This window comes from Pseudorca crassidens, chromosome 20 (genome assembly GCF_039906515.1).
Source record: "Pseudorca crassidens isolate mPseCra1 chromosome 20, mPseCra1.hap1, whole genome shotgun sequence".
Lineage (NCBI taxonomy): Eukaryota > Metazoa > Chordata > Mammalia > Artiodactyla > Delphinidae > Pseudorca > Pseudorca crassidens.
The window spans coordinates 16,741,255-16,762,998 of record NC_090315.1 but is presented as its reverse complement, the minus strand read 5'-3'; the positions used below and the strand labels follow the sequence as shown (position 1 = coordinate 16,762,998).

At 39.5% G+C, this 21,744-nt stretch overlaps 1 protein-coding gene across 1 annotated transcript in view; it reads right to left on the bottom strand.

The window, feature by feature from the left end:
• Window positions 1-3,735: 3,735 nt before the first annotated feature.
• Window positions 3,736-21,744, bottom strand: part of ZNF565 (zinc finger protein 565) — a 31,751-nt gene continuing 13,742 nt past the window's right edge. Inside the window, exons 4-7 of the mRNA XM_067720195.1 lie at window positions 16,011-16,084; window positions 12,385-12,511; window positions 11,632-11,727; window positions 3,736-5,192 (exon numbers count right to left, since the gene is read on the bottom strand). Coding sequence (XP_067576296.1) covers window positions 3,922-5,192; window positions 11,632-11,727; window positions 12,385-12,511; window positions 16,011-16,084 — 1,568 coding nt within the window. The 3' untranslated portion in view covers window positions 3,736-3,921. The remainder of the gene's footprint in view (window positions 5,193-11,631; window positions 11,728-12,384; window positions 12,512-16,010; window positions 16,085-21,744) is intronic.

Genomic DNA, 21,744 nt, shown 5'->3' with positions numbered 1-21,744 from the left:
TTAAGTTGCCGGGGGGTGGAGGGGTCCGGGGGAGGAGGATGAAGGAGAATGGATAGATTGAGACTTAAGAAACACAACAATCAACTGCAATTTGTGAACATTATTTGGATCCTAATAACTTTCAAAAAAATTGACATTCATGAAACAATTAGAAATTGGAACACTGGCTATCAGATATGCAATGTTAAGTATTAAGGCAGTGCTGTCAATTTTTTTAAGGCGTGAAAATCTTTTTAAATTTGTGATATATTTCAGAGGTACATATTAAAATTTTTATAGATGAAATGATATATCTGGGATTTACTTCAAAAATAACATGGAGGTGGGGGAGTGGGTGGAAATATGGATAAAACAAGCCTGGCCGTGAGCTGGTAATTATTGAAGCTGGTCATGGGGTACTGCGGGTACATTCTAAGAGTGTGAGGACAAAAAGTTTAAAAGAGAGAAGTATATACATTTTTTTTTGATGTTTGCTAGTAAAAAAAAAAAGTATATTATTTTGATCTAATATTTCCACTTTTAGAAATTCATCTTAAAGATATACATTACATATACAAAATAATGTATGTGCAAGGATATTTATTATAGGATTGTTGGAAAGAGCAAAAAATAAACTAAATTGATAAGGTTAAATAAATTATGACACACATGAGAGAATACTATGCAGCTGTTAAAAAATAAGGCCATTATATATGTATTGACATGGTGCAATCTTCCAAGGTGTATGGATAAGCAAAACTAGCAATGTATAGAAATTTGCTACCATTTATGTAAAACATTTCTTATAAAGAGTGTTATGTGTATGTCTACACTTAAGCAAACGGAGAAATCAGGAAGTATATGCAAGAACTTGATAGCAGTGATTGCTACATAAAGGGCAACAGGGTAATGTGTGGAGGTTCACTTATGTGAATACAAAATTTAACTTTAAAATTTTTATCCTGTGCCTGTGTTTTAGCTATTCAAAGTGATTAATTTTTAATGTCATAGATTTGAGCCCCTCCAACTGTACATCCTAATCATTAAGCCACTTAAAGAAAAATGACATAAAGCACATTGCTTTGTAACCCTTTGTAGGCAGTGGCACATGCAGAAAATGCAGGTGCTTTTGCTGAACACTCAGGATGACTGAGAAGATGGATAGCATCAGGGTGCAATGGGTTCTCTGGCCCAGACACTGACTGGCTACCCCAAGGGCTGAGGGGATGTGTTTTTTAAGATTACTCAGTCATTCACAAGCCCTGATCTGGATGTCCCTGGAGTTGGATCAAGGCTCTTTTCCCCATCACTGTCATATCCTGGAGTTACAACATCAAAATTCTAAAAACATATTTAATCCAGAATAGGTGCAGTTCCAGACATTCCATCTAAAATTAATTTTCATAGACTGGATTAAATTAGCTGGAATTTTATTTATATTTATCTTCACAAATGATAATTATTATCTACAATTTGTTTTTCAGGAGTTATTCTTGAGTTTTTTATCATAAATTTTTTAGCCTTGAAGATGAATTGTAAAGCTTCTCTCAGGGATTATCTGTACTTTAAGGTTTTTGTATGTTAAACTGTTTCCTTGGGACTTCCCTGGTGGCGCAGTGGTTAAGAATCCGCCTGCCAATGCAGGCGACACGGGTTCGAGCCCTGGTCCGGGAAGATCCCACATGCCACGGAGCAACTAAGCCCGTGTGCCACAACTACTGAAGCCTGCATGCCTAAAGCCCATGCTCCGCAACGAGAAGTCACCACAATGAGAAGCCTGTGCACCGCAACAAAGAGTAGCCCCTGCTCGCCACAACTACAGAAAGCCTGCGCACAGCAATGAAGACCCAACGCAGCCAAAAATAATTAAAACGAAACAAAACAATTGTTTTCTCTAAAGGGACAGAGCTTTGATGACTTTTTATGTCCTTCCACAATCGATTGTTCAGAAATCCCACATCTTCTTGAACCAATGTTGATTATTTTTGTAAAAATCCATTCTCTCTAGATTTCTAAATATATTAAAGTCATGCATAGTTGCTACTTTTTAAAAAAATCCACCCCTTCCTCATTCATACTGCTAAATGTGTTTTTTTTTCTATATCAGAGTTGTCTATTATATTGTTAAATAACCTTCAGATTAAGTCTACTGTCGTTTCTGATTTTATATTTTTTGGCTGTGCCATGTGGCATGTAGGATCTTAGTTCTCTGAGCAGGGATCGAACCCACACCCCCTGCAGTGGAAGCTTGAAGTCTTAACCAGTGGACCACTAGAGAAGTCCCATTTTTTTCTTTTCTTTTTAATAATCGTTCTTACTGTTGACTTGGGTTTATGTGGCAATTTCCCCTAACTTTTAGGATTGACCATTCATTTAATGTGTTTAGTATGTGACTGGCAATGAGTAGGTGCTGGAGATCTACTTAGAGAACAAAGCCCCTACCTTTTTTAAAAAAAATTTTTAATTAATTAATTTATTCATTTATCTTTGGATGCATTGGATCTTCGCTGCTGCACGTGGGCTTTTGCTAGTTGTGGTGATTGGGGGCTACTCTTTGTTGCGGTGTGCGGGCTTCTCATTGCAGTGGCTTCTCGTTGCAGAGCATAGGCTCTAGGTGTGCGGGCTTCAGTTGTTGCAGCACGTGGGCTCAGTAGTTGTGGCATGCGGGCTCTAGAGCACAGGCTCAGTAGTTGTGGCGCATGGGCTTAGTTGCTCCACGGCACGTGGGATCTTCCCGGATCAGGGCTTGAACCTGTATACCCTGCATTGGCAGGTGAACTCCCAACCACCATGCCACCAGGAAAGTCCCAAAGCCCCTACCTTTTTTTTTTTTTTTTTTTTTTTTTTGCGGTACGTGGGCCTCTCACTGTTGTGGCCTCTCCCGTTGCAGAGCACGGGCTCCGGATGCGCAGGGTCAGTGGCCATGGCTCATGGGCCCAGCCACTCCGCGGCACGTGGGATCTTCTCGGACCGGGGCACGAACCCACGTCCCCTGCATCAGCAGGCGGACTCCCAACCACTGCGCCACCAGGGAAGCCCCCAAAGCCCCTACCTTTAATCCTTGGGTTCTGACAGGAGTACAGCTTTGGTTACACTGAACTGGTTTTGATATGCAGAATTCACTGCCATTCATTTCTAGTTTGTAATTTTAGTTTGATTCTCTTGAAGTTATACTTGGAGGTGGTTTTAGATTCCTAAATGGGCAGATTTCTTTCAGCTGCTCTTCTGTTAATTTCTACTCTTCAAAATTTACAACCTTTTAAATGAAGATCTTCTCATAATAACTATACTTTACTACTGTTTTTCAGAATGAATTATCCTAACAAGTGGTTTTGAAGGCTTTGGATATTTGATACATTCATAAGGCCCTCCGCTCACATGAACTCCTTAACAGTAATACTGTTATTAATTAATGACAATAGTATTTATTGAGCATAGGCTTTATATAAAATATCTGACAATCTTCACATAAACTCTATTAGGTACATATAATTATCACTGCTTAAAAATGAGTAAACTGAGGAACACAGACATTGCATAATTTACCCAATGTTATACAGTCAGTAATTGCTGGAAGTGAGATAATGTTAAGTAAGGTATATGGCGAAAGGCACAGTCACAAAATGTTTTAATAGGGTCATTTTCTATTAGGAATTCTCAGAAGTTTAACATATTTTGAGTGGTAACAGGAGGCTCTTCTATATTCATATTAATTTTTTTTCAGTGTAAGATCTCTGATGCTTAGTAAACAGTGAGTGTGAGGCAAAAAGAATTCCCATGTTTATTGAATTTTCTTCTGGTATGAGTTACCTGATGTTCCATAATGGAGGTGACAAATGAAGGTTCTCTGACAATAACTACATTACATTATGCATTATCTAATATTGAGTCAGGCATGAATTCCACATAAAGGCTTTCCTACATCCCTAACATCAAGGCTTTCTAGCCAGTATGAATTCTGTAGTGTTCAATGAGCTGTGAGCCAAGAATAAAGGCCTGCCCACATTCTCTACATTCATAAGGTTTGATACCAGGATGAATTCTCTGATGTTCAGTAAGCTGTGAACTACGAATAAAGGCCATTCCACATTCCCTACATTGATAGGGTTTCTCACAAGTGTGAATCCGCTGATGATGAGTCAGTTGTGAAACACGAATAAAGGCTTTCCCACATTCCTTACATTCGTAGGGTTTGTCACCTGTATGAATTCTTTGATGCTGAATAAGGTACGAACTACGACTAAAGGCCTTCCCACAATCTTTACACTCATAGGGTCTGTCACCTGTATGAACTCTCTGATGTCGTGTAAGCTGTGCATGCTGTCTAAAGGCCTTCCCGCATTCTTTACATTCGTAGGGTTTCTCCCCAGAATGAATTCTTTGATGTCGAGTAACTTCTGAGCTATGAATAAAGCCCTTGCCACACTCCTTACATTCATAGGGTTTCTCCCCAGTATGAATCCTCTGGTGCACAGTAAGCTGTGAATGCTGTCTAAAGGCTTTCCCACATTCTTTACACTGATAGGGTCTAGCACCTGTATGAATTCTCCGATGAACAGTAAGTTGTGAGCCGCGAATAAAAGCCTTGCCACAGTCTTTACATACGTAGGGTTTCTCACCTGTATGAGTTCTATGATGCAGAATAAGTTGTGAGTGCTGTCTAAAGGTCTTTCCACATTCTTTACATTCATAGGGTTTGACACCAGTATGAAGTCTCTGATGTAAAATAAGTTCTGAAGTACGACCAAAGGCCTTCCCACACTCCTTACAGTCATAAGGTTTCTCCCCTGTATGAATTCTCTGATGTTGAACAAGGTGAGAGGTACGACTGAAGGCTTTCCCACATTCCTTACATTCAAAGGGCTTTTCACCCGTATGAGTTTTCTGATGTTGAATAAGGTGTGAGCCACGGCTAAATGCTTTCCCACATTCATTACATTCAATCAGTTTCTCACCAGTCTCATTGCTGGGATGTAGGGTGAGGGATGTATGATGCTCAAAAGTGGGCATGTTTCCATAGGTGATTTTCACTTGCTTGAAAGAGCACTCATGATTTACTTGTTGTTTTTCAAACTGGCTTTTGTATGCCCAGTCATCTCTAAAACTGGAGCCCTCAAAAGCACAGCATGTAAGGCTTTCCATCAGCTCCCAATCGAATGACTCTACTTCAAAGGTATCTTTTTGTAGAAATTTATCACACCTGGACTCCAAGTCTGAAAAATAAAAAAAAAGTAAATACAACTTGTTCTCTTCTTCTAAGAGAAATTTAAGAATTCTACAGGAGACTAGAGAGACAAAATGAAAATAATAACCATAATAGGTGAATTGCTTCTATAAGTCTCAAATATTGCTGTGCAATTTCTAAAAAGCACATGAAAGCACAAATATGATAAGAGCTCATATGGTGCCAGAAAGGGGCAAGAAAACAAATTAAGCCAGTGGTTCTCACGTTTGATAGAGATCAGAATCATCCAGGAAGCCTTGTAACAAAACAAATGTCCAAACAGCACCCCACACTGAATCAAAATCTACAGGAGTAGGGCCAAGACATGTGTATACATACATATCTACACATATTTTAAAAGTTATATATATATATTTTAATTGAAGATTCACATAATATAAAATTTCCCATTTAACCATTTTAAAGTGTACAATTCCATGGTTTGCAGTACATTCCCAGTGTCCTGCAATCATTGTCACTATCTTCTAATTCCAGAACACTCTCATCACCCCAAATGGAAACTCTGTGCTACAGACTCACAGACATAGAGGACAGACTTGTGGTTGCCAAGGGGGGGGGGGGGGGCGGGGGAGGGCTGGATTGGGAGTTTGGGACTAGAAGATGTAAACTATTATATATAGAATGCATCAACAACAAGGTCCTATTGTATAGCACAGCAAACCATATTCAATATCCGAAATTAAACCATAATGGAAAAGAATATGAAAAAGAATGTGTGTGTGTATATATATATATGTATATATGTGTGTATATATATATATATAAAATATATATGTAAATCACTTTGCTGTATAGCAGAAACTAACACAATATTGTAAATCAACTATACTTCAATTTAAAAAAAATAAACCCTGTGCCCATTAAGCAGCCACTCCCCATTCCTCATTCCTGCCAGCCCCTGGCAATCACTAATGGCAGAGAAACACTAATTCTGTCCCTGTGAATTTGCCTATTCAGGGCATTTCATACAAATAAGGCATCTATATTTTTAGCACTTTCTACCATATGATGCTGATGTCAGTCAAAATGAAAATGTCTGCTTAAACTTTTTCACAGCCTCCCCACTGCACTTAGAATAAATTCTAAATTCAATGCCATGGTTCACAGGTTCTTGGCAAAGCAGGTCCCTGCTTGTCTCTGTTGTCCTTCTGTTGCTCTATCTCCACCAAGGACAATGCATCTTCATATTGAATACTCTCCCCTTTCCTCCCTATGTAACAAACCACAGCCCTCCTTTGAGTATCTAGAATAAATGTAGGTCTTTTCCATCTTAGACCTCTCATCAGGTTCTTCTATCTATCTATTGGGAATCCTGTCCTGGGCCCTTTGTATGGCTGCTTTTCTCTTTAGGTTTCAGATTAAAACTCATACTTTCAAAAAGCTCTCAGCCTGATAACCCTAAGCGTATACTTTGATTCTCTTTCCCACAACGTGTCCTATTGTCATAACACTTTCATCAGTTGTACTTAAGAGTTTCATTTACTTACTCATCTGTTGATTTGTTTTTTTACCTCCCCAAAGGCAGAAATAAAGCCTTTTTCACTAGCCGTTGTCACCAAATCCTAGCACATAGTAGCAATAACGGATTGCTTGATGAATAAATATTGGATTCTGGAGACAGACCAATGGAACTCAATAGAAAGGCCAGAAATAGACTAAAGTTTATATGGAAACTGAATTTATTATAAAGGTGGTATCTCAAAGGAGAAAAGAATAGTTTTTATAATAAATAATGTTGGGATTAGTCATTTGGAAAAAGATAAAATTAGATCCATATGTTATACCACCGTATACCAGAATAAACTCTGAATACAGTTTTAATGTTAAAAGAAAACAGAAACCATACAAAAACTGGAAGGGAATGTGGTAGATTACTTTATAATCTAGGTATAGGGAAACCTTCTAAATAATGACTCAAAATCCAAAAGCATCAAAAGACTGATAAATTCCATTATGTAAAGGTGAAAAACAAAACAAAAAACTTGCACACGAACAAAAAACACTAAAAGCAAAGTCAAAAGACAAGTGACAGAGAAAATATTTGAAACTTATATCATAGATAATGGGATGATCTTCACAATTTATAAAAGACTCTTAAAAATTAAGAAACGCCCTTGAAAAGTAACATAACAATTACCAGCTGATCCAGCAATTTCATTCCTAGGTATATACCCCAAAGAAGTGAAAACAGGGAGTCAGACAGATACTTGTACACCAAGGCTCAGAGCAGCATTATTCACAATAGCCAAAAGACAGAAAGAACCCAAGTGTCCATCAACAGAGGAATGAATAAACAAAATGTGGTATATACATACAATGGAATGTTATTCAGTCTTAAAAAGGAATTAAATTCTGATAAATGAATGAACCTAAAACTACATATTGCATGACTACATTTACATGAGATACCTAGAATTGTCAAATTCATAGAGACAAAGTAGAAAAGATGTAACAAGGGGCAGGGCGGAGGGGAAAGTAGAGAGTTATTGTTTAATAGGTACAGAGTTTCTGTTTGGGATGATGAATAAGTTCTGGAAATGGATAGTGATAATGGCTGCACAACATTGTGAATATATATACAACCTGAAGGTGTTCCCAAATGGCCAAAGCTTTCCCAATAAGCAATTTGAACAGCAGAATAAACAATGATATTTTTGGACTATAACTCATAGAATACATAAATAAATAAATAGCCCATACTGATAGAAACAAATCTTTGAATAAACAGATGAATGGGAAAGGGAGTAGGGAGAGCCCTTCCTTACAGAAGAATTCCAATTAATAAATGCAGAAGCAATAAGGAACATAGAAAATCAACACAAGGCAACACTATTGTATTGTTACAGACAAGATCCACCAATGGATACTAAAACCAGTGGGCAAAATGAGGAGAAACAGCATATAGTTGCAAAGTATCTCCCTCCAAGATAATTACCACTTACAGTTGCAAAGTACTAACTTTACAGGAGAGAAACATGAGAGACACCTTAACCAAGGTGATCAAGGTTAACACTACCAGTAAAAAGCCATATTAACATCAGGCAACCCCTGATATGATGCATAGAGAAGGACACAACATCACTTCTGTGGTATTCCTGTCAAAGAGGCATAATCTCAATCTAACTGTGAGAAAATATCAAGCAAACACAAGTGACAGACATTCTCCAAAAGAGTACTCATCAAAAGGATCCAAGTCATGAAAGACAGAGCAATTGTCACAGATTGGAGGATACTAAGGAGACAAAACAACTTAATGCAATGTGGGATCCCAGACTGGATCCTGGTATAGAAGGAGGACATCAGGGGGAAAACTGATAAAATTCTAATAAGATCTGTAGATTAGTTAATAGTATAACACCAATGTTAACTTCCTGGTTTTGATAACTGTACTATGGTTACATAAAATGTTAACATTTGGAAGCTGAGTGAAAGGTATATGGGAATTCTCTGTAATAATTTTGCAGATTTTCTATAAGTCTAATCTAGAATGATTTCAAAATATTTTTTTAAAAACTTTACTGAAAAGAAAAAAATTCTATTTCAGTCTTGAGGTGGGAAGAGAAACACAGGTTTAAGCACATTGCTTTCTTTTTTTTTGCGGTTCGTGGGCCTCTCACTGTTGTGGCCTCTCCCGTTGTGGAGCACAGGCTCTGGACACGCAGGCCCAGAGGCCATGGCTCACGGGCCCAGCCGCTCCGCGGCATGTGGGATCCTCCCAGACCAGGGCACGAACCCGTGTCCCTTGCATCGGCAGGCAGACTCTCAACCACTGCGCCACCAGGGAAGCCCCCTAAGCACATTTCTTAGAGTCAAGTTAAAGACTATTCTATTACAAAGCAATAGGACGTACAACTTCAAAATTGCTTAAAGGTAGAAAGGGTAATAAAATGTGAGCAAGGGCTTCCCTAGTGGCGCAGTGGTTGAGAGTCCGCCTGCCGAAGCAGGGGACACGGGTTCGTGCCCCGGTCAGGGAAGATCCCACGTGCCGCGGAGCAGCTGGGCCCGTGAGCCATGGCCACTGAGCCTGCACGTCCGGAGCCTGTGCTCTGCAACGGGAGGGGCCACAACAGTGAGAGGCCCGTGTACCGCAAAAAAAAAAAAAAGAAAAAGAAAAAGAAAAAATGTGAGCAAAACAGGAATAGCTAGAAATAAAGAGAATGAGGAACAGAAAATATAAGATAAAATGGGAGGAGTAAGAACAGACACATGAATGATCACAATAAATGAGAACGGATTAAGTTCTATTAAAGTCAAGGACTCTCAGATTGATTAAAAAAGGAAACTCTAATTCTGATTATAATGGACACACTTAAAATGGCAATAATTTTTAAAAAAGGATAAGCAAAGATACACCATAATTTTTTTTTTTTTTTTTTTTTTTGCGGTACGCGGGCCTCTCACCGTTGTGGCCTCTCCCGTTGCGGAACACAGGCTCTGGACGCGCAGGCTCAGCGGCCATGGCTCAGGAGCCCAGCCGCTCCGCGGCATGTGGGATCTTCCCGGACCAGGGTACGAACCCGCGTCCCCTGCATCGGCAGGCGGACTCTCAACCACTGCGCCACCAGGGAAGCCCCACCATAATTTTTTAAACTAACAAAAACAGGGCATTTTATACTAATATCAGAAAAAATAGAATTCAAGGTTAAATGCCACTAAGTGGCAAAATGAAGGATGGACTGTACTGATAAAAATACAATTTGCAACAAGGATCTATATTTCATCTTTATAAAAATGTAATATGTAGTAGCAAAATATATAATACAATTAAGAGCTCTCAGAATTGGACAGTGGAAGTACAGAGAAAGTTAAAAGGACATACAGACTCTAAATCACATAATCAAAAGGGTTATAGTTAGAGAGGTGAATGCCCCATCCAAAGGACACTAGTTTTAAATATATGTGGAACATTTTCCAAAATTGGAACAACTTGACTTAATGACAACATTGGAAGAGAAAAGGCAGTGGAATGAGTTCTTCTTTGGGCTGAGAGAAGATTCTTGCCAACACAGAATTCCATACTCAGTGAAAATATCCTACAAGAAAAAAGGTAGAATAAAGACATTTTCATGTGGTCAAAAGCTGACAGAATTTGTCAACAGCAGACCTACACAAAAGGAAATATTAAGGGTGTTCTTCAGATAGAGAAAAAATGATCCCAGATGAAAATAAATGACAACAATACAGAGAAGTCATGAGGTAGTAACATAACTAAGTATTCAAAGGCTCCATTTCTGTCCAGCAAGAGCCAGTTACAAATACTTACTAACATTTTTTTAGTGGTCACTATTGCCTGGCATTGTTCTGGGCATTTTCACATACTAACTCATAAAAAAGCCACACTAACTACATGAGGAAGGCACTTTTTTTTTTTTTTTTTGCGGTACGCGGGCCTCTCACTGTTGTGCCCTCTCCCGTTGCAGAGCACAGGCTCCGGACGCGCAGGCTCAGTGGCCATGGCTCACGGGCCTAGCTGCTCGGTGGCATGTGGGATCCTCCCGGACCGGGGCACGAACCCGTGTCCCCTGCATCGGCAGGCGGACTCTCAACCACTGCGCCACCAGGGAAGCCCCAGGAAGACACTATTTTTAATCCCATTTTCAGAGGAGAAAACTGAAGCACAGAGAATTTAAGTAACTTACTTAAACTCACAGATCTAGTAAGTGGCAGAGCCAGGATTTGAACTCAGAAAACCTGATTCCAGGGACTTCCCTGGTGGTCCAGTGGTTAAGCATCCGCCTCCCAATGCAGGGGACACAGGTTCAATCCCTGGTTGGGGAACTAAGATCCCACATGCTGTGTGGCAACTAAGCCCATGCACTGCAACTACTGAGCCCTCACACTCTGCAGCCCACACACCACAGCTAGGGAGAAGCCTGTGCACCATAACGGAAGATCCCACATGCGGCAACTAAGACCCGATGCAGCCAAACAAATTAAAAAAAAAAAAAAAGAAAATCTGATTCCAGAGTATTCCCTCAGCCACTACACATCCTTACCTCTCAAAAGTTAAGAGACTAAATGAATTGCTGAATTAGGTGAAGTGAAAAGCTGTTTTAAGAAAATAAATACTTTTTAAGGAATGAAGACACTGCAGAAAAAAGGATCCAAACTCCAGGTAAAATAGCTGCCACCGGAAAGGGGCACATTCCTTTTTGAAATGAGAAGAAAACATAAGAGAAGAAAGAACAGAGAGGAATTAATGGGGATAAAGGCAAGGTTCCCTTGGAAGCTGATGCTGGCAAGGTCTTTGTTCTTCGTGGCTTCACGTCTCAGGCTTTTATTCCTCAGTTTTTGGTAGGGCTTTGAGGGAGTTTCCTGACAATAACTCAAGTTACTGTTACGAGTTGACTCACCTGCTGGGCTATTATTCCCAGTGACCTCCCCCCATTGGATCAGCCCTCACTCACCTGGGCACCATGGTCCTGTCATATCATTTACAACCATCCAGGGTTCTTTCCCTTGCTCCAGTAAGGAGATGACATCGGGCTTAGAAAGGCAAAGTCCTGTTTATAGGAAAAGAAATGGGGCATGATCGTGCTGTTTCCAAATTCAAACCCAGTCTCTTGGTTGCTAAGGAAGAGAGGCAATTACATAAGGGAAGGTGTGAAGGTTGTCCAAAGGATGGGAAGGTGGAGGTGCCAATGGCACTACCCATTTCCACTTCAACAAAGCACAGAACAATTCCCTTGAAGACAGAGAACAGAAACTTAGCCAGAAACTTGTAAGTCTTCCCAGAAATTCACCATGAAGAAACCAGAAATTTTATTCTCCATTTGCCCTCTCCCTCTCCCCAATCCATTCCTCGCTACTCTTGGCCCTGCTATGTGCCTAGCTGTGCCCCAGACAGCTTACCTGTAAGGACTGTATTACCCTGGTCCTATCATATCTCATTGGGTTTGGTAGATGGAAAGCATCAGTGGACTGGAAGACAGTTCAGGATATTTCTTATCCCTCTCGCTCCCTCCTTTGACCCAGGAGTTCTGGAGGTAGCTACAGTGGCTACCAGCTGGCCCTTCTCCATGGCTCTAGCTCTCACTATCTTCCGGTGGCAGTGTTTCCTCTCTTTACCCCCTCCAGCCGAAGGTGGTAACAGCCTCCCACTGTTGTAGTCCCTGGGAGCCTTGTTTCCTGGCTGGTCCTGTATTATACAATGTCCTTACCTAGTGAGACCAAGTTACTGAAGTTCTCCAAAGTTACATCCTTGTACAAGTCCTTCTGGGCAGGTTCCAGGCACTTCCATTCTTCCTGAGAGAACTCTATGGCCACATCCCTAAATGTCACCAATCCCTGAAACAATAAACCCATGCACTACTAGTAAATGAAATGACTTTTAGTTTTTAAATTGATTACAAAAATTTTCAAAATACACAGAAGTACAGAGAATAGTATAATGAGCCCCCATGAATCCATCACTCTGCTTCGGTAACTTAACAAGACCTTGCAAATCTTGTTTTAGGTCTTCCTTTCCATTTTTTACCCCTGGTATATTTTGAGGCAAATCCCACATACCAAACATTATAGTATTTCACCCACAAATACTTTAGTATCTAACAGATTAGGCTTTTTAAAAAAGGCATAATAACCAGAATATCACTATCACACTTAATAAAATTAACAATAATTTCCTAATAACCAGATCAAGTTTCAGATTGCCCCAATTTTCTCAAAAGTGATTTTTGACAGTAGGTTTGTTCAAATCAGGATTCAAACAAAATCCACCCCTTGCAATTAGTTTATAGATTTCCTAAAGTCTCTCAAATCTCTTATAGCATCCACAGACCCTTTAAAAATTTTTATTGCTGTTTATTCATTAAACAAACATTTGAATCAGTAGCATTTCCCATATTCTGGATTTGGCTGATCATATCTTCATGGTATAGTTTAACATATTTCTCTACTTCCATATTTTTTAGGGGACATAAATATGTCAGAGGTCGTACTGTGTACTTCCTATAGCATCCCCTTAGGAAGCACATAATGACTGGTTGTCTCATTTTTAGTGAGGTTGAAATTCATGCAGCTGGGGGAAACCCCAGGAGAAAAATTAAAGTGTGCCGAATTTGAGAATACTCCTAGCTGCAAAACCTCTCTGAAGAAAGGCATCTTCTACCAGCTCCCTAAGGACTACCACATATTAAATTAAACCAGCCAAGATAATTTCATGGGAAAAGATTAGTCTTTTTAACAAATAGTGCTGGAATAAGTAGATATCCATATGCAAAGAATGAAGTTGGACCCCACATCACACTATATATAAAAATTAACTCAAAATAATTGTAGATCTAAATGTAAAAGCTAAAACCATAAAACTCTTAGAAGAAAACATAGGAGTATATCTTCACAGCCTTGGTCAGGCAGGGGTTTCTTAGATATGGCACCAGACACAAAAAAGAAACAAAAAGAACAAGAAGATAAAATAAACTTCATCAAAATTTAAAGCTTTTGTTCTGCAAATAATTTCATCAAGAAAGTGAAATTCCAACCCACAAAACTGGGAGAAAATATGTGCAAATTGTTTATCTGATAAGGGACTTGAATCCAGAATATATAAAAACTCTCACAACTCAGTAATAAAAAAGACAACCTAATTATGAACCAGCCAAAGAATTTGAAGAGATTTCTCCAAAGAAAATATACAAATGGCCAATAAGCACATGAAAAGATGTTCAGCATCAAAGATGTGCAAATCAAAACCACAATAAGATGCCATTTCACATCCACTGGGGTGGCTATTATGAAAACAAAACAAAACAAAACAAAAAACAAAACTCCCAAAAAACACATATTGGTGAAGATGTGGAGAAACTGGAACTCTCTTACGTTGCTGGTAGGAATGTAAAATGGGGTAGCCACTTTGGAAAACAGTTTTGACAGTTCCTCAAAATGTTAAACATAGGGTTAACATGTTACCCAGAAATTCCACTCCTAAGTATACAGAAATGAAAACATATGTCTACCTAAAAACATTGGTATATACCAATGCTTATAGCAGCATTATTCATGATAGCCAAAAAGTAGAAGCAACTCAAATGTCCACAGACTGATGAATTGCTGAACCAAATGTGGTCTATACATATCCATGGAATATTGTTTGGTATAAAAATGAACAAAATACTGATACATGCTACATCACGGAAGCTTGAAAACATTATGTTAAGTGAAAAAAGTCACACACAAAAGATCAAATATTCAATGATTCCATTTATATTAAAAGTCCAGAAAAGGCAATTCCATAGAGAGAAAGTAAATTAGTGGTTGCCAGGGGATGAGGAGGGGAATTTGGGAGTGACGGCTAATGCAAACAGGATTTTTTTTGGCAGTGATGTAAATGTTTTAAAATGGTTTGTGCTGATGGTTGCACAGCTCTGCAAATATACTAGAAAAGCACTGAACTATATACTTACATGGGTGTATTTCATTGTATGTGAATTATACATATGTACAATAAATAAAGCTGTTAACGTTATTGAAGACTTTCATTAATGCTGGTTAAATCTATCAATATATACCACATTAGAAATTAAAAGAGATAAATTTTAAAAATTATTAATTTATCCAAATAATAATAAACCTGTTAACATAAATAACACACATTTTATGAAAAATAACTTTGTCAAAATGAAATAAATTTAGTAGCACTGTTTTACATTTTTGCAAATCTCTTTAATGACTGGCTGAATGAAAGAGTTAGATTTTCACATCTTCTGTTTTCAATCTGTTGGCCAACTTAATTTAATTTAATTTAATTTAATTTTACTTTTTGGCTGCACCACGCGGCTTGCGGAATCTCAGTTCTCCACCCAGGGACGGAACCCAGGCCACAGCAGGGAAAGCCAGGAATCCTAACCACTAGGTCACCAGGGAACTCCCCAATCTGTTGGGATAACACATTTCATATAGCTTCTGGGAAACTCCACTGTACACTCATTAGAGTTGTGAGTGAAAAAGGCAAATAATGTGTTAGTATTATTATTATAAAAGTAATTTTGACCCCTAGACCTCCTGAAAGGGTCTCAAAGTCTTCCTGGATCACACTTTAAGAACTGCTGACCTAGTGCTACACAATTTAACGTGAATAACTTGAAATCACATTGTGTTGAGTGAAAAAATATGGTAAAAAATATAGAGAATATGACAACTGTACATCAAATTTAAAAATGAAAAACTCAACAGTATACTGTTCAGCAGGCATTCATATATGGTAAATTATAAGAATCAAAGTGCTAACGAACGCAAAATTAAAAGTAGTCATTAACGTTGGTGAGGTGGTAATACGATATGTGAAGGGATGTGGGAGGGGATAAGGGTTGCTTAGATGGTACATTAAACAAATATATCAACTCATTTTATTATTCTTTATACCATATATATGTTATAGACACGTTTTTGTATGTATTTTTCAATACTGTGAAATGTTTTATGATTTTTAAAGGGGGGTGATATTTTAAAATAGAAGGAAAAAAGGAAACTACTTGGGTTAATGGAAAAGATCAAAGTTATCTTATCTTTGGCTCTATTCAACCATGGTTCTGATAAGGATGGCTCTCAAATTTCTCTCAGGAGAATATATTTCTGCTCCATTGGTGCTCTGGTAAGAACATTGTGCACGTATGTGAACACTTGGAGAAGAGAGGGCCACAAAGGGAGGTGAGGCATCATTGCTGGTTCTCTGCAATGGAGGAACTGAGAGCAGGTTACTGAATGGGGCTCAGCCAGACAGGGAAGTCTCAGGATAAAGAACACAAATGTTGATATTATTTCAAGGATAGAGGAAACTTCAGCTTACCTGGGTCATGGCTTTTAGAACTACCTGTCCTGCTTGGATTTCTTTAGATTCTTCTCTTGAACAAGTGCAGAGTTCTGAAAAAAAAAAAAAAACAGAGTAGGGGGAGAAGGGGCAAATTTCATAAACCGAGCTTGCCTCAGCACGCCTAAATAGATGAGCTTAAAACAACTGTACTTCCAGGGTCCCTGCTCTGCTTCCTTTGCTCTCCCCTTGTCCCACCACACAACACTAATGCTAAGAACTATTGAGTTAACAAAACCCAGCCCCTTCCTAAACCATAAGGAAACTGAAAGATGGATTCAAGGCAGATGTGCTTCGGCACTGACATAGAATCCAAGCACGTTAGCAGGAGGGATTCTGGCCTAGACAGCTCCCAGCTAGCTGTACCAAGCAGACCTTCCTTTGCAGCTGCAGCAAGGAGGATCACAACTCAGACTCACTCAGACTTTACCCCTTAAAGATGAGGACGGTACCTACAGGCTAGGAGCAGAGCATACCTGTGTAGGCCAAACCTTGTAAAAAAGACAACCCTTAAACAAAGTTTTCCAGCTTCTCTGGGTTCAACAGGCAAAACCGCTTGGGTACCTCCCCGGCTCTACATTCGCCTTCTAAGTTCAAAAAGGGCCACGCCATCCATATGAGAGGTTTCGTCAAAGCCTCCAGCCCCAGCTGGACTTATCAGACAGGAGCAAAAAAACCACAGTAATACAGGCATCTTACAAGCATACCTACACATCCAGAGTATTTACCTGAGTGGGAACTCAATTTCTAGAAGCTTCTTGGCCCAGCAATCCTTATTTTCCACATAAGCCCTCTCTACTGCTTTCCTGAAGAACATCACTTCCTCTCTGGCTGACAACTGCTGAGGCTGGTGGAGAACGGCCTACTTTAAGATAATGAGAACTCAGGGGTTTTTTAAGGAAGGTAGTAAGGCTGGTTCTAATTACAGGTGCAAGGAGCACCCATGCTTTTTTTTTTTTTTTTAATACTGTGATTTATCATCAGGTACTTTATTCTCTTGGCCACTTCGCAGTCATGCTAGAAGTTTCCAGAATCCTTAGTGCATATGGTGTGCAAGAGAGTCAAAAAGTAAGAAAAGAAAACTCCTCCCTGGAGAGTGAAGTCTAGAGAAATGCAGGCCAGAAAGGTGTAAGGAGTTATTCCAGAGGCTGCCGCCGCTAAGGCCATTGGTATCAACTGGATAGATCTCAATAGTACTAAGAAGAACCAAAACTGATCAACAGATACATGAGGAAGTCAGACGCATGGAATAGTGGGACATTTCACACACAAAGGACAAATAAACCAAGAGTTAATTTTGGCTACCAAGCTGCAATTTGGTTTTCTAGGTCATTTTCCCCCAACTATTTAAAAAGAAACACTAGTGCTACACATATGCAGCTTTAAGATGTTGTATTCTCCTACCAAGTTGCACTGAGAAGCAAGTTAAATAAGCCCCTCTTACTGCCGTCCACCTGCAGAGACGTCACATCCATTTTCTTTGATTTCCATTGGCAACAGCGGGAAATAATTCCAATAGTGAAGTAAGCAGCCAGACTGCCTTGCTGAGTTCCCATGGTTGGGAGGGGTGCCGTCAGAAGGAAGACTAGTTAAATCATTGGGGGCTGGTGTCAAGGAAAATTTCCTGTAAGTTACAGAATATGATTTGGGGCCTAAAATCAGAGGATATTAATAGGCAGAAAAGGGACAGAAGAGCATTCTGAGCAAAGTGAAGAGCAGTGGCAAAAACAGTGGACCAAAAGTAGACGGTGTGTTTGGATTGCAGAGAATAACTGGGAAAGACTTGTACCGTTTGGGGCAAGGATTAGACCAGTGCTGTCTTATAGAACCTTTGTGATGATGGAAATCGTCACATCTTGTACTGTCAATAATGTAGCCATTAGCCACATGTGGCTACTAAGCATTTGAAATGTGGCTAGTATGACCGAGGAACTGAATTTTTAATTTAATTTTAGTTAATCTGAATTTAAATCTAATTAATTCTAGAATATAGAGGAAGATAATGCTTATGACATTAACTATGAGGACCAGGTCTCATCATCACTGTAAATGGTATGGGCCACAGTGACTGAAGTATAAAGGTGACCAATGAATACTGACTGAATATATACAAGTTTGGTTTTCACCCATTAATGAATGGAAGGCTACTGAAGAATTTAAAAAAGGAAGTGAAAGGGCCAATATAGCCAGATTATTTTAGTGGAGAGGAGTACAATTGGAGTCAGGGAGATCAGCTGAAAGGTGCCTGTACTTTCCCAAGCAAACAAAGGGCCTGACCCAAGATAGTGATAGTAGAAATGAGGATGAAGGGGATGAATTCAAGGTGTCAGAGAAGTAAAATCAACTGGTTCTGGCATCTGATTGGATATGGATGCAGAGAGAAAAAGGAGTCAGGAATTCTTTCGTATTTACTGAGTTCCCAACTCAGTTGGCATGGTTCTATGTGTGAGGAAGATAGCAAATCCAGTCTGTCCCAGCGGATCTCACATTCTAATGGAAGGAGACAATAACAAATATTGATATACTGACATTGATATTCCTATTTATATGTAAAGGAGTCAAAGTTCTATAGAGGAAAATAAAAAGATTAAGGAGATGGGGAAATGAAGGGTGGTCTAAGAAGGCTTTTCATCGACACAGAAATCTAGGGGAAGCACAGTCCTAGCAGAGGGACCAACAAATGCAAAGGCCTCTAGGCAAGAGCAGGCTTTAACAACAAAGAGGAAGGAGACTAGAGTGGCTGGAATGGGGTGAGTGAGAAAATGAGGGCCAGAGAGGTAGATGGAAGCTGGATCACACAGGGCTTGTGGGCCTTGTGTAAGAACATTGGTTTTTACTCTTGAGTAAGAGAGGAAGCCAATGAAACACTTCAAACCAAGGAATGGCATAATCTGATTTACATTTAAAAGGATCACTCATGGAAAATGGACTAAGAGGACAAGGGGGGGAAGCAGGGAAGTGGGGGGAACTGAGAAGGTTACTGCAGTAACCCTGGCAAGGGGTTGAGGGGCTTGCCTTAGGGTGGTATGGTCATGGGGGAGGTGACAAGAACTGATCAGATTCTAGATATTCTCTGTAGGAAGAGCTGACAGGATTTACTGATTTTAGGTATAAAAGAAAAAAAAAGAGGCCAAGATGATGCTAGGGTTTTTGGCTTGAGCAACTAGAGGTATGAAGTTGCCATTTTTTAACACAATGGACTATGAGAGGAGCGGGTTTGGATGGACCAATTATGAATTCTGTTTTACCTTAATACTTGAGCTGATTATTTTATGTCTAAGTGGAAATGCCAGATGTCCATTAGACATTAGATCTGGGAGTTCAGAGGAAGTCCAAATGTAGGAATATAAAACTGGAAGTTACTGATGTTCAGTTGATATTTGAAGCTCTGATACTAGGTAAGATTGCCTACAGAGTGATTAAAGGTAAGGAAGAAAAACGGTCCAAAGCCTGAGCCTGAGGGGCTCCAACGGTTAGAGAACAGGGAGATGAAAAGGAAAAAAGAAAGAAAGGAGTCTGAAAAGGAAACATCAGTGGAATAGAAGGAAAAAAAGAGAATTGGGGCTTCACTGAAAGCCCAGTGAAGAAAGTATACCAAGAAGGAAGGTGAGAACAACTGTCAAATGCTACCAATAGGTCAAGTGGTATGAGGAACGAGAACTGTCCATTGGATCTGGCATTAGAGAGATCATTAGAAGTCTCAACAAAAGTGGATTCTCTAGAGTGGAGGACACAAAACCTTGGCTGGAGTGAGTTCAAGAGAAAATGGAAGGTGGGACTTCCCTGGTGGTGTAGTGGTTAAGAATCCACCTGCCAATGCAGAGGACATGGGTTTGGAGCCCTGGTCTGGGAAGATCCCACATGGCGCGGAGCAACTAAGCCCGTGTGCCACAACTACTGAGCCTACACTCTAGAGCCGGTGAGCCACAACTACTGAGCCAGCATACCACAACTACTGAAGCCCGCCCGCCTAGAGCCTGTGCCCCGCAACAAAGAGAAGCCACCGCAGTGAGAAGCCCGAGCACTGCAACAAAGAGTAGCCCCCACTTGCTGCAACGAGGGAAAGCCTGCACGCAGCAACGAAGACCCAGCACAGCCAAAAATAAATAAATAAATACATTTATAAGAGAAAATGGAAGGAAAGGAAGTGGAGACAGAAGAGCCATCCCTTTCAAGGAGTTCTGTTGAAAAGAGTAGAGAAATAGAGCTAGAAATGGATATGGAATCCAGGAACGGTTGTTTGTTTTGAATGTGGAAGAGATTACAGCATGGTTTATAGTGATGGGAATAACCCAGTAGAGAAAAACGAATAATGCAGGGACATAGGAGACAACTGCACAGGAGCAATGACCTTGAGCAGGAGAGAGGGGATAGGAACCAGCACCCAAGTATTGGGGGCTGAATTACAGAAGATCACAGGTAGTTCGTTCATAACTAGGGAAGGTAGAGTACATAAGTACAGGAATGATCCCCAGGATTCTAGGGTGAGGTGATGCAGTGCCATTCATATACACTTTCATTTAGTTTTAATTTTATAACTACCCTGTTAGTTAAATAAAGTTGATTTTATTTCTCACATTATACATAAGAGAAGCTAGAAGGCCTGAGAGGTTATGATATTGACCCAAGGCCACACTGAGTGGGATATGAACCCAAGTGTTGTATTTTATTGCCCATGAAAGTTTCCATCAGCATAAACTGTCTCCCTGTGGTTATTGCCATTAATGAGGGGAATGAACAATAAATTCCCCAATTAAGAGAGTTAGAAAAGGCCCAATTAAGAGAGTTAGGGGTTAATGGGAGAAGGAAACTGAAATCTTTTATAAGGGCTTTTTCACAGGAGACAATTCTGACAAGTAATAGTTTCTTTTAAGAATTATTAGACAAGAAGGCACCAGATACATTAGAAATCAGGAGGGAAAAGCCTAGAACATCTCAGAATTCAGGGGAGAAAAAGACACAGAAGAAATGAATTCTGAAAACAAAGGTCAGAGATATGGAAGAGAGATCCAGAAGACCTAAAATATACGTAAAAGTGGAGAATAAAACAGAACAGCGGGAGGAAAAGTGAATAAAAGTTAATAATAAGCGTGTTTTCTGGAGGAAATAAAATACTTGAATCTTTATATTAGAAAGAATCCCTGAGAGCTTATAAAAATTCACAAAGGGCCATGTGGATGCACCCTGGTAACAATCCTAAAATTTTCACTTACCAATAAGATATTATTCTTAAATGTCCATGGACTATTTAGAATGCACCACATAATACCAGCCATGTTCCCTTTGGAGGCTTTGTATATTCCTTCCGGAATGCTCCTCCTCAAGATAGTCATAGAGCTCACTTGCTCCCTCCACGAAGGTTTCTGCTTAAACTTCACCTCTATGACCAAACTATTAAAATATTACCCTTTGTCATTCACTTTAGCCTTCCCTGCTTTATTTTTCCTTCTAGCTCTCAGTGCTACTATACATTACATTATATATTTGCTTGTCAATTATTTGACTCTTCCCACTAAACTTAAAAGCAGGGATCTTGTTGGTTTTGTTCATTATTAATTCCTCAGGACATAAAATACTACATGGGAGGCACTCAAACTCTCCAATGAATGTACAAGATCACAATGGAAACCTTAAGAGTTTATCAAAGTAGCAATTTCTCAGCCTATTTTTTGTGGTTGTACCATAAGCCAAAAAGAAGTTCTAACTTGATAAA